This window comes from Stegodyphus dumicola, chromosome 10, assembly GCF_044657685.1.
Source record: "Stegodyphus dumicola isolate Sdum_Otavi_A_Nest chromosome 10, ASM4465768v1".
Classification (NCBI taxonomy): Eukaryota; Metazoa; Arthropoda; class Arachnida; order Araneae; family Eresidae; genus Stegodyphus; species Stegodyphus dumicola.
Genome location: NC_140777.1, coordinates 57,107,040 through 57,120,990, shown reverse-complemented (window position 1 = coordinate 57,120,990; position 13,951 = coordinate 57,107,040). Strand labels below are relative to the sequence as shown.

Sequence of the window (13,951 nt, the reverse complement as noted above, 5' to 3'; positions counted from 1 at the left end):
ATCTTTTTGAGACGGGCTGGATGAAGGAGGCTCATGTTGAGAGATGTGGACATTTGCACGCAGGTGGGTGCACAACAGGGACTCGACGAAAGTGAAACAGGAAAATTCTCCAGACATATCAGAGAATATATTCTTAAAAAATGGGTTGATGATCACGTCGGCAGGGAGAATCCTTTTGAGATGGGCTGGATGAAAGAGGCTTATGTTGAGAGATGTGGACATTTGTACCCAGGTGGGTGCGCAACAGGTACTCGACGAAAGTGAAACGGGAAAATCCTCCAGAGATATCAGAGAATCTATTCTTAAAAAATGGGCTGATGATCACGTCGGCAGGGAGAATCTTTTTGAGATGGACTGGATGAATGAGGCTAATGTTGAGAGATGTGGACATTTGTACCCAGGTGGGTGCACAACAGGGACTCGACGAAAGCGAAACGAGAAAATCCTCCAGAGATATCAGAGAATCCATTCTTAAAAAAATGGGCTGATGATCACGTCGGCTGGGAGGATCCTTTTGAGATGGGCTGGAAAAATATTTTCTGAGAGTCTATTCTTAAAAAAAAATGGGCTTATGCCTCGTCGGCTGGGAGGATCCTTTTGAAATGGGCTGGAAAATAGTTTTCTGAGAGATTGAAATCAAAAAATGGGCTGATGATCACGTCGGCTGGCTGGAAAATATTTTTCTGAGAGATAGGAATCAAAAAATGGGCTGATGATCACGTCGGTTGGGAGGATCCTTTTGAGATGGGCTGGAAAATATTTTCTGAGAGGTTGGAATAAAAAAATGGGCTCATGATCACGTAGGCTGGGAGGATCCTTTTGAGATGGGCTGGAAAAATATTTTTCTGAGAGATTGGAATCAAAAATGGGCTGATGATCACGTCGGCTGGGAGGATCCTTTTGAGATGAGCCGGAAAGTAATTTCTGAGAGATTGGGTGCACAACAGGGACTCGACGAAAGCGAAACCGGAAAATACTCCAGAAATATCAGAGAATCCATTCTAAAAAATCGGCTGATGTCTCGTCGATCACATCGGCTGGAAGGATCCTTTTGAGATGGGCAGGAAAGTATTTTCTGAGAGATTTGAAAAAAAAGTGGGCTGATGTTTCGTTGGCTGGGAGGATCCTTTCGAGATGGGCTGGAAAATATTTTCTAAAAGATTTGAAAAAAAATCTAAGAATATATATAATATATAATATATATATATTATATAATATATATATTACATAATATATATGTTATAAAAACTTTTTGTTAATTTTATGATGTTTTCAGATATTATAAAATGAACGACATCCCTCTCTTTTTCTGGTTTGAATCCTATCTCAATATCGCATGCCCTCTGAAACGAAGCTTCTCTAGATCGTGTTGAGTGGATTCCTGAACCCCTTCTTAAAGATCTCAGGGAAAAATTGGAAACACTCGTGAAGAAAATACATATCGACTTTCGGAAAGGATGAAGAAGGCTCATGTTGAGAGATGTGAACACTTGTACCCAGGTGGGTGCACAACAGGGACTCGGCGAAAGCGAAACGGGAAAATCCTCCATCGATATCAGAGAGTCTATTCTTAAAAAAATCGGCTGATGTCTCGTCGATCACGTCGGCTGGAAAACATTTCTAGGAGCTGAGAAAAATACTCACATACCTTCACAGAATCTCTTTCTAGGAGGGAGAAGTGTGTATCTAGGTGAAATACACAGCACAGAGTGATTTGAAGTCGAAACTCGAGTGGTTTAAATACATAAGTATGAATTCCTTCTAGCAACCATTTAGATCTATCTTGTTGTGATCATCGAGTCGACTGCGAAAGATTCTCAGAGCTGAAGAAAAAATTTCTGAGTTGTGAAAAAAAATTTTTTGTTAATTTTTATAATGTATTTAAACATTATAAAAATTAACTATCTTTCTCCGTTTCTCTGGGAATAATGCCTCACCCTTTCTAAAAGTAGATTTCTAAGAAAAGAATGAGTCATCTTTTTCTTGGAAATCTGCTTTAGAAGCATGTTGAAACATGTTGAGACCTGATTCGAACCAAAATAGGGGAGGTAAAGTTAATTTTTATTATGACTAAAGACATAATAAAAATTAACAATTTTTTTTTAACAACTCAGCCACTCAGAAATTTTTTCCAGAGCTCTGAGAGTTCTTCCTCCCTCGACTCGATGATCAAAACAAGACTGATCCAAATTGTTTCTAGAAGGAACTCTCGCTTATCTATTTAAACCACTCGCGTTTCAGCTTCAGATCAGTCTGAGCTGTGCACTCAACGTGGATACACGCTTCTCTCTCCTGGAAAGAGCTTCTGTGAAGGTATGTAAACATCGTTTTCCTACTCTTTTGTATTTCATTAGACTAGAAATATGTTATTTCCTTTCAATACTTTGACGTATTTTAATATTCTTTCCCTCCTACTGTTTTTTGCTTTTCAAGGCTATAAATGTTTTACTCAACAGCCGTTTTTATAGAAAATATGTTATTATTTCTTTTCAATACTTTGATATTTCGCTTTAAAGTATTTAAAGATTTGTTAGACTCTATTACATTTTGAATGACATTTTATGAATATGTGCAAATTCAATGATCTATTTCATATTTTGGGAAACTTTAAGAAATGACTTTAAAGAAGGCAACATCATGTGATCCACAGCTGGCCAGACCAGTCACGATCAATGGATCACGATTGTTTCATCGTATACTGATATATTTTGCGGAACTTTAACAAATGACTTTCAAGAAAGCATGATCATGTAATCCACAGCTGGTCAGATCAGTCAGAATAAACGTATCACAATTGTTCCATCGCGTACAGATATATTTTGTGAAACTTTAACAAATGACTTTCAAGAAGGAGAGATCAGGTGAAAAACTTATTTTTTCTTGCCGATGGGTTTGGGTGTCGAGTCGAAAAAGGAATCTTCAAAAGTTGGAAAAAAAAAACTTTCTCTTTTTCCGACGAAACATTTGGGATGGAAACGGGCATGATGTGTCTTTTCACGACACCCATGTTGCTAAACAACCTATCGGTAAGCGGTGATGCGTGAAATTGATAAACATATTTCGGAATGATTAGATAATCAAAGGATATGCCTTTATCCATTTTTTGCAGCAATTCCACTTTCTGTTTAATGGACGACGAAACATAGTTTCGCTTTGTAGATCCTTTACATATTAGTAAATATATATCGGAAATTCTATTTGACATAATCGAAAGTTCAAGCTTACTTTTATGAAATTGCTGTAACAGTCTGCAAAAAATAAAGTCGGATCCAATTGGAAGATTAAGGAACAACGCAATCTACAACATTAACTGAATTAGATAATTTTAGCTTAAAAGAAGATTCCAAATCTTTCATTTAAATTCAAGAAAACAAAACGAAATTCAAATTTATTAACGAAAGCTACAACTCAAAACAAAATCATGGAATACAGACAACGTTGCCACACACAAAAGAAAGCTAATCATTAAAACTCTTTAGAATTATTTTCCTTTTCAAGAGGTATATTTCATGGATCTCTTAATAATTTTTCCATACAACTAAAGGTTGGTTTTTGAACTCTGTGCTTGTTGACATTATTAATGAATATCAAAACGTAGCAACTCATTTTGCATGTTTTTGCGTTATATCTGGAGTTCAATTAACGTTTGCAGATATAATTCAAAAACAGCCGGTAGAGGGCAAGCGTTTGATCCGGCGTCTGCTACCCGAAATGCATGCATTTCTTTCAAACCGCAAACCGACTCTTAATTTACCGACTTAAGCAAAAATTAGCGCATTTGTTTATATTTATACTCTGCCCTACTTATACCACATATTTGTCTTTACAATGCGTTTTGTTTAGTAGATTATTACTATTGTATTTAGATTTCTAAATCAAAACTTTTTACCTGCACACATGGTAAAATTTTCATATTTTGCGTGTTTCTTTTAGTATCTTCCTTCGTTGATTAATGATTATGAGTTTATTTTGAAAATTTACTTTCACTTGTGATGTTTTGTTATGTATAAAAATTTATTCTTCACGAAACAAGCTTTTGAAAATATCTTTATTAAATTTTATAGGAAAAGGAATTAAATACAACATCGAAACTGCTGTTGATTTTGTTTTCTTTTATTGTGCTTCTTCTGTTCTTGTTAGCGCACATATATTTTTTTTTTTTTTGCATGGGAAATCATGGAAAGATATTTATACGAAAGATTGTCTGAGAATTTATCCACATGCATTGACTTTTCAGCTATGATTTTTCAATGGTGCGATACTTCATTTGTAATCTCTAAAACAGCATTCCTCAATAGAAATTTTTGTTAACTGCATATTTACAGTCAGTCCGATCGATAGTCATAAAAATGCATATATATATATATATATAAAAGAGAAACAAATGAAGTATTTAACTACATATTGTATTCTCACAAGCATCCATATTATAACTGTAGAAGGAACTGCAGTTAATATTAAAAGTATTATTTAAACTGTAATGACAGTTTAAACAAAAAAAATATATATAAATGTTTTAAAATTATCATTGTTCAAATTTGTAGATTCATCCAATAGTGCAGAACTGCTTAATGAATTTAGTATCCTGAAATCTTTTAAGAACTGTTAATATATTTGGATACTGGCATTTCATTTAACAGTTTCTTCCAGTTTCCTACCACTTATTTATTTCTGCTTCCTTATGAATTAATTTTGCTCTAAAGCAGTTGCACAGCATCTTTAAACTTTTATTTATCTAAATTAAATGACTGCAAAAGTTGTGTTATTGTGATATATTATAATCCAAGACATTAACATAATTTTTTTCAGACTTCTTAACCAATTTTATATAGTGTTACTGATTAAAATTGAAATATTCTATGTATTTGTCAATAATAAGTTACATATTTATTCTAAGAGAAGGTTCACTTTTAACATTAACTTCCATGTCGATTTAATTAAGCCATATTTATCAAACTGAATGAAAAATCTGGCTTTTCCATAAAGTTTCGAATTCGTTTGGATGAGTGGCGTATTGTCAGAAAAAAAACACAAATTGCTTTATCACAGTTGTCCTTAACGGAATATGAAGTTTGAAATAAAATTATTGATTTCTTTTATAATAACCATCAAGCAACGTTTTTGATCAGCTACAGTCTACATTATTTGATTAGTAATTATTCTGTTGTTAAACCTGTTGGCTACCTGTGAAAGACATGTTTTTCCAAACTTTGATTTTTTTTTATTGTCTCAGCTTTCTCTGCAAAATCTTTAAATGGGGCTAATTGATTTATAATAAATATAAATCTTATTCAAATGTTTGAAAATACAGTTTTGATCAAATTTTTTTTTATTCATACTTTTCAAAAGATAAGTACCATCGGTTGCAAATTTTTGCATTAAGAATAATTACTTACCTTGCTTGGGAGTATATTCACATTTTCACACTTTTTCCTGTAGTTGAAAATTATAAGTCTAAGGAAAGAACCAATTTGTCGATGAGCATCTGCAGTTGGTGATAAAGTTACTTTCTATTAGTTTGTTTCAAACATTAGGAATTTCATCAAAAGCAAAACACCATGAGTTGCATCTGAATGTTATAGTAAAATATAAACAAATATGTATATTTTTTTTTTGCCTGCATCCAATAAAAAGTTAATAAATGAAAGAGAGCAAATAGGCTGTCATTATTTATTCTCAATTTTCGTCCTTCTTGGGATATTTTCATAGTTTGTATGTTTTTAGCTTGAATTAAAAATAAAATATTTTGTAGTTATTTCAGTATATTAGAATTATCTGAATGAATGTCAGTCTGAAAATTAATATGGCTAATCTTTGGAATATGGTAACAGGTAGTTTGGCGACATTTTGGTAAGGTGATAAAGGTTACTAACTAGGACTTTAGTAGTGTATATGGATAAAGTCAAGAGTGTGCGCAATGCCATTTTTGTGCAATTCTGGGATGTTTTTTTAAGTGAAAATAGATCGATGTGTACATGGATACCGTGTATGTGCAATTCTTAAAACCGCAGGAAGCAGTTTGCGATTCTGCACTTTCTCCCAATTTCGCACCTAATCTCCGTCATGATTAAGCATTTTTGTTCCATAAAAGTTCTAGTATAAGCGTAATTTGGCTAGCAGATTGTCGGAAAAAATGTTGAGTAAAAAAAAAAAAAAAAAAAACATGCCTTTACTTCGTGAAAACAAAATGGCATCCAAAACAAAATAGCAGGTTGCTGTAGCAGGGTTGGTCGCCAAATTTTCGCCAAAAAATCTTTAAGTTACCATAATCCAAAGATTAACCATTAATATTTAGCTGTCAGTAAGTTTGAAATACATTAGATTTCAAAAATAAATTTGATTTTTTTTCTTGTATCTTTATTATTACTGTTTATGTGTGTTTTGACAAATATGTAAGAAAAAAAATATTCTAATTTATTTATATAAAGACTTAAAGTAAAAAATTTAGAATTAATTTTTCTAGGCATGTTTAAATTTTGTTTTCAAAAGAATTGTTTTGTAAATATATGTATATAAACTTTAAGCACCTATTTTGATTAGTAAATTGGAATAAAAGCACGGCAATTCGGTATAATATAATAATTGCAACTGTGTATAAGAGGTTTAACACAATATCAAAACTAATCCAATTAAGGGAAGAATTCATAGTAGAACAATCTTGAAAAATGAAAATGCAAAATGGAAAATATACAAAATTATATAAAAAAAAAATTAATCTCCTCTTATTGAAACTCCAGTTTAGAACTCATCAGGTGAAAATGAATTAAACTATCATAAAAGTCGATTAATACGTTTCGTTCTCCTGGTCCATTTGAGATCAAAAACCATAAAAAGATTTCAGCAAATTTTTATTAAAGACTTTAAAATTCTTATAAAACTGAAAACTATACTATTTTTATATACAGTCAAAAGTCGTTAATCCGGACTCGTCGGGACTTCGGCGATTCTGGATTTTCGATTTTTCCAGATTATAGATCATCAATTTAAATCTGGTAAGATGGCATGCAGAAATTATAAAATGAAAAATATGAAACTGTAATTTATGAAATAAAGAACAATTATGATCTAAAGGGTATCAAAAAAAAAAAAAAAAGCTTAATATTTATTTGTTTACTTTATTAAACATTTCTTTCAATGTAAGTTGTTTGCTTCATTTTATGTGATAATACTTTCTCTTTAATTCTATAAACAGACGTAATTTCTTGTTCAGTTACAAACTTCCACTGTTCAAATCCTGTAATTGCTGCTTCGAGAATACCAACTAACTTGTCAATCGAAATTTTTTCGTTTTCAATAACCTTTCTGTCACTTTCTTCACTATCGGAAGCAAATTATAATGACGAGGAATTTCATTTAAATCATATCAAAGACGGAATACATCGAGATGAAATACTACATTTAGTAAGGAATTATAAGCCAAATGAAATGAAAACATCTGCCCTGAAGATAAGGATAGTGCTGACAGATCAACTTCCAATTTATTGCATGCCGCAGTGTTGAAAACATCTGCCCTGAAGATATGGATAGTGCTGACAGATCAACTTCCAATTCATTGCGCGCCGTCCCCCCCCCATCCCCGCCGCAGAGCAGTGTGAAATTGATAAACAGATTTCGGAATGGTTAGGTCATTTTTTGCAGCAATTCCACTTTTGTTTAATGGACTTCGAAACATACTTTCGCTTTGGTAGATCCTTTACATATTAGTAAATATATATTGAAAATTCTATTTGACATAATCGAAAGTTCAAGCTTACTTTTATAAAATTGCTCTAACAGTCTGCAAAAAATAATAAGCTGGATCCAATTCGAAGATTAAGGAACAACGCAATCTGCAACATTAACTGAATTAGATAATTTTATCTTAGCTTATACCGTCCGTTATACATTAAACGCGCATGCATAAACGTATTTTGCGCACACGCATATTTGCAGCCGTAAAGGTCTTACGCGCATGCGTCAACGCTACGCATGCGCAGAAAGTTTGTAGCTTTAAGGTCCAGATTATAGATCATTCCGGAATATGGGTGTCCGAATTAACGACTTTTGACTGTACTATCTTTCTACTATTTTGTAAATTTAACCCTCTGAGCGTTATTGACCGGCTTTATCCAGTCATCAGAACTTTTGCTACGTGGCATATATTAGCTTATAATTTAAGATATTTTGTTTTCTTACTTTCTTTAATAATGCAAATATAATCTTAATGAATGTAAGTTTGTGAAAATACAGGCTAAAATAAGTAATTACACAAACCCAATTAATAAATGCTGTTTAAATACCGGTTTTCATGACGGATCTAAAATCCTATAACGGTCAGAGGGTTAAATAACTGGCAAATCTGGCGGTTACTAAAAAAAATGGGGTTTCTAGTTTCTAAGGCGTATTGTACCCCAATTACGTGAAGAATTTTATCTTTTGTAACATTTACCTTTTTTCTTTTCCGAAATTTTGAGCCAGTTCTGTGTTCGCGCTGTAAGAATTTACAGAGAGCAGCTTCTTTTAGAAGTTTCTTATGCAGCCATTTTGTGTTGACAATCATCCTTTCCTCATCGGTAATAATTTTTAAGACCACACCCAAACATTGACACAAAATATAACAGGGTAGTGCATTAACACATGTGAAAATACTTTGTTCTGCTTTTGGACAGTTTGAACCTTATCGCACACTTTATCCAAGAACTACAAAATTTCAGTTTCTCTAGAGCAATTTGATTTCTACTTTCTTTAGCAAGTTTGGTCGTCTTTAGAATTTAGATAGATCACGCATAGAAGGTCATGTTAAAATTTCAGTAAGTTTGCGTTTTTCAATTATTTTTCAAACAGCTTTTCAATTTTTAGCTGTTTAAAGAACAGATTTGACTTTTTATTTGTAGAAATTCTAAGTACAGTTTTTCATTTTCTTGATATTAAAAGTTTAGTTTAACATAATTGGGGACCTCCCAATTTTTTAGTTTGTTTAAATGACTATTAGTTTTGTTCTTTATTTACTTGCTTTTGAATTTCGGATTAGCATATAGTATTGGTTTTAGACCAATTAGTTTTTCTGAATTTCAGTGTGCATAATGTAAAGTTCCATGGTTTGTAATTGTCATTTTGGCACTATGTAATGCTTTATTCTTTTTCTAGGTGTTTCGAAAATGTGTAGAGAAAATTTTGGTGCATTTGAGATTCGGGTTTTTGGCTTTATATGAATTTTGAAGTCTTTAATAAAAATTTTATGAAATCTTTTTATGGTTTTTTATCTCAAATGAACCAGGAGAACGAAACATCTTAATCGACTTTTATGAAGCTTTAATTCATTTTCCCCTGAGGAGTTCTGAATTGGAGTTTCAATAAGAGGAGATTAATTTTTATTTGTATAATTCTGCGTATTTTTCCCTTTTGCATTTTTATTTTTCGAGATTGTTCTACTATGAATTCTTTCTGTAATTGGATTAGTTTTGATATTGTGTTCCTCTTATACACAGTTGCAAAGAATTCCCTTGCTTTTATTCCAATTTACTGATTAATTTAGATGCTTTCAGTTTATTCTACATCAATTCTGCGCAGGACGGGTTTAAAAGAATTGGAACTACTCTTATACCTATATGCCCTCGGTTGGTGACAAATTTTTTGAGAAACATTTTTGGTGTGAAACTCCATTTTGCCATTTTACTAGCTAAATTTTTTGTCTACATTTTGAACTTTAAGCCTAAAATGTCTGCAGAAAACCACGTTTTTAACACACAATGTACACCAAAAATTCTAAACAAGAAATTTAGTCGCAAAAACGCAAAGTTTGTAACCAAAAATATTTGACAAGAATCCATGTACAGAGCAATCTGTTTGAACTTAAAAAAAAAATAAGAAGAAGAGAATTGCACAATTTATGCAGCGAAGAAATCTAGGAACTATGCACACCTCGCTAAAATAAATTAACGTAACAATAATAAATTTCAAACAATACCATGCACACAGCTTTCTGTTTTAACTTACAAAAACATCAGCAAATTGCACAGCATTGGCATTATGCACAAATCAACAAAATAAGCTAAAATAAATTACAAACAATTCAAAAAACAACTGAAATTCATTGCAAAAAAACAATGAACATAACATTCTACAAAATAAACACAACAATAAAATAAAATGCACTTACCATTGTGAATGCTTCTTCAAACAGCAGAAATATCAATTTCAAACATCAGCAAAACAACAACCAACCCACAGCCATTTGCCTGCAAACCCACATAAGTCCATCAGAAGCGCCATTCTTCGTATGAGTTCTGTCATCAGCTCCGCATTTCGGACACACCAAACTCCGCTTAAGAAGTCCTGGCTCCCACAGAAATTCCAAAAATACACTTCGCAGACCCGTGAACGAAAGACTCGTTAACAACTCCAACATTGTACCTTTTAATACTAAATTTACTTTGCACAAAATCCAAAATACACGACTGAAATTTTACCACCACATCTTTCATTTCAACATAAGCCATTTCAAAATGCCCACCAAACCAACCAACCAGCAAATAAAACCACTACAGCAAAATAAAGTTTCAACGTCAAAAGCGTTGTCATACAAACAACATCATGTCAAAAACCAATGCAGAACACATATCGCCATATTTGGCGACCTGAGGGCGTATATAAGTGTAGTACCAAAAATATTTATATTTCTTTATATATATATACATATAGAAATTCAGGTCCATCAGTTGCTTTTCTATAGTGCATTTGGCTTGCATGCTATTTAAGTTTGTGATCACAGACTTACATAAAAATGTATTATATTCCATTTAAAAGTACTTTGCATTTTATACCTCTGTTACTGTTTAATAAATGACCCTCTTTAGGGGCATAATTCTATATTTCCTTGGACTAAAATTTTCTTTAATAATGCTACTTTTTGTTTAAATATGAGTATACTTATTGCCATAAAAATTTATGCACCAAGAAATAATTGTGGGATCATAATGAAACTTGGTATGAAGGTACATGTCCTGTAGATATGCCAATGATTAGAAATGTAACGTGATTGTGCATTGCATAATGCCACTATAGGGCATTGAACTTCATTCTTCTTGGAGTATAAAATAGGTAAACAGAGTTTGTTTGAGTGTACTTAATCTTTTGCTAAGAAAACGCTGAGGTAGACATGCCATTTCTCCGCCATCGAAGCCACTATCAGCAGCTGTTAGAGTTTGAGAGAGGGACGATGGAAGCTGGGTTGTTAGCTCAGGTAGTAGCTTATCAGGTAGGCCATTCTGATTTTTACTGTTAGGAGTTGTTGGAACCAGTGGAAAGAAGAGACGTCATTCACACAGGCTCAGGATGCCCTCGACAAACCAGTCATCAAGAAGACAGTCACTTCATATGACATGCACTCAATAGAGCCACCTGCCTCATTTGCCGTTATCCAGACACAAGCAGCAGCTTCATTACAAGCCTTTCTGTCGTCCCGAACCATCGCAAGCCACCTGGTTGAAGGACATCTGGTATCGCGGCGGCCATTACGTGTACTGCCAATGACACCGCCGTTTGGAGTGGTGTCGCGCACGACAGGATTGAACTTAACGGAATGGAACCAGGTCGTCTTCAGCCGACAAATCTAGATTCAATTTGACCAGTGATGACAATCATGTTTGCATGTGGAGGCCCCATGGTGAACACCTCAATCCATCTTTACAACGACACACCTTTCCCACAGTTGGTGTGATAGTATGGGGTGCCATTGCTTACAATACACATTCACCCCTAATATTGATCCATGGCATAATGACAGGCCAGCAGTACATCCATGACATCCTTCAGCCACATGTGTTGCTACTAATGGCAGAGCTCCCAGGAGCCTGTTTTCAACTAGACAATGCTCGGCCACACACAGCATGGATCTCACAAGACTGCCTCCGCTATGTTAACACCCTTACCTGGCCTGCTCGATCCCCATATTTGTCACCAATCGAGCATATTTGGGATGACAAGTTGGACAGCCTATGAACTAAAGGTGCATCACTTATTTATATCAAAGTAGTACTGAAATATGTAAAATTTTGTTTCATTCTGACAACTCTTTCTTGGTGCACAAATTTTTATCGCAATGAGTGTATCTCCTATGTATTCTTTATATTGGATAAAGGTTTTAGTTGCAAGATGCAACTTACAGTGTGAATATTAAGGAAAAAGACAACCTTTTAAAAATATGTGTTAAGTCATAATTTTAACCCCTTGTCTAATTTATATGATGTCATAGATGTTTCTAATGATTTTGCCTAGTATGAGTATATATTAGAAAATGTTATATTTCTGCTGTATAAAGCTACATAGAAAATGGAAACTTTGATCTGATGCAAATAGATGTCAGCTATTTTGAACGTAACTTATGAGCTTTAGTTTAAACTTAAATAAAAAATATTTTCATTCCTATTATAGGCTATATTTGGTGTTCAATTGGTTGTGACTATGGTCATGGCCAGTGTTCTCCAAAAAGTTTCAGCACATTTTTCTCTTGCCAGGTGGCTACTGTCATATAGGTAATAATCACTTTTTGATGCTTTTCTCCTTAAGTTTTGGCTCTGTTCCATTTCACTTGGCACTTTTTGTTGTTTGGTATATTTCCTCAGCCTCAAATGTTGCCAATTTGGTTTGTGTTCTGTCAGTTGTCTCTATAAGCATTACATGCATAATTATATTTTTTATCTAGTCATAGTGTTTTTTAAAAAAATTAGATTATTTTATAATTTAAGAATTACCAAGAGATGAACAAAATGGTGTTCTCACAACAGGTGACCTAATATTAGGCAAAACAGCAACTTTATGTTTGGTATAGGTTTTAATCAAAATGATATTGATTTTGTGGGTAATCAAGCACAAGTCTTTCTTCATCAGAAATAAAAGAATTTGCTCAATTTACATAAGCTAAATATAAGTTTGCTGTTTTGCCTAATTTTAAGTTTTTAGTCTAGTTTGATTCATTTCTTTGTTTCACTTCTCTCGTGAGCAAGCAACCTACCTTGTATTTACATTTGATTATGAGCAGTGCTTAAATTGCTGCGGAGCCCGCCTCCGCTACTTCTCACTTTTTAAGATAAATTACAATTCTAGCCGGAGTGCACCGGAGCCATAAATAAAATGACCTCCGGTACTTCTTTTTATAAAACTTAGCCACAATTTCAACAAAATAAATAAATAATAGAATTCCTAACATTTTAGTTTAACAATAAGCAGACCTTGCAATACTCTATTTTCCTAGAAATACGAATGAGAACATGAGACGTTCAAGTAAAGTCCCCTCACTCACATACGGAAACCTTTCCCTTTAAGAAGGGCAATAAATTTAGGGAAGTTTGTTAGGAACGCGTAAAATGCCATCGTATCTAGTGTATTGTTATTGATGGTTAGAGTTAGTTATCCTCACAGGAAAGAAAATTTGTGTTCTTAAATGTGCATTAAGTGACAGCGAGTACAATAAGAGTGAAATACTGAGATAAACTGAACAAGCACGTCCTATACATCATCTTCCCACAGTATCCACTAATGTAACCAAATACAGGAGGGTGAAAAGTGTAAACAGCAACTTTACATTCATCCTTATTTATTATTCATTATTCAGGACTCATTTTATCCTGACACACATCCGCTTGATGGCTATAATTATATCAGCAGAGAGCCGTGGTCAAAGAAAATGTTCTCTCTCACCAATATTCCTCTCATTTTTTGTTTCCACCTACTCATACCATCACACCCTCATTCTGTTTCGCCCTGTTTTTAGCATTATCTGAATTTTCATCAGCTATAAGTATATTTACTTTTTGCGATGATAAAAGAACGTCTCCCCCCCCCCTACGACCAGAGTTTAAATTGGGCTGGAGCCCACCGGAGCTGTTTTTGTAGTAGGTCATAATTCTAGCCAGAGCGCACCGGAGCCCTAAAGAAGAAGGCTGCAGCACTTCTTTTATATGTAATTAAATAA

The 13,951-nt window shown here is 33.5% G+C and overlaps 1 protein-coding gene across 4 annotated transcripts in view; it reads left to right on the top strand.

Annotated features, from left to right (window-relative positions):
- The first annotated feature begins 3,693 nt into the window (after positions 1-3,693).
- emei (transmembrane protein 161-like emei) overlaps positions 3,694-13,951 on the top strand; it is a 41,292-nt gene continuing 31,034 nt past the window's right edge. The window contains exons 1-2 of one of the 4 annotated variants that reach the window (XM_035361911.2): positions 3,694-3,900; positions 12,412-12,512. In XM_035361911.2, coding sequence (XP_035217802.1) covers positions 3,898-3,900; positions 12,412-12,512 — 104 coding nt within the window. In that variant the 5' untranslated portion in view covers positions 3,694-3,897. Of the gene's footprint in view, positions 3,901-4,862; positions 5,713-12,411; positions 12,513-13,951 lie in introns of those variants that run through there. The other 3 variants (XM_035361912.2, XM_035361914.2, XM_035361916.2) reach the window with 3 other exon arrangements.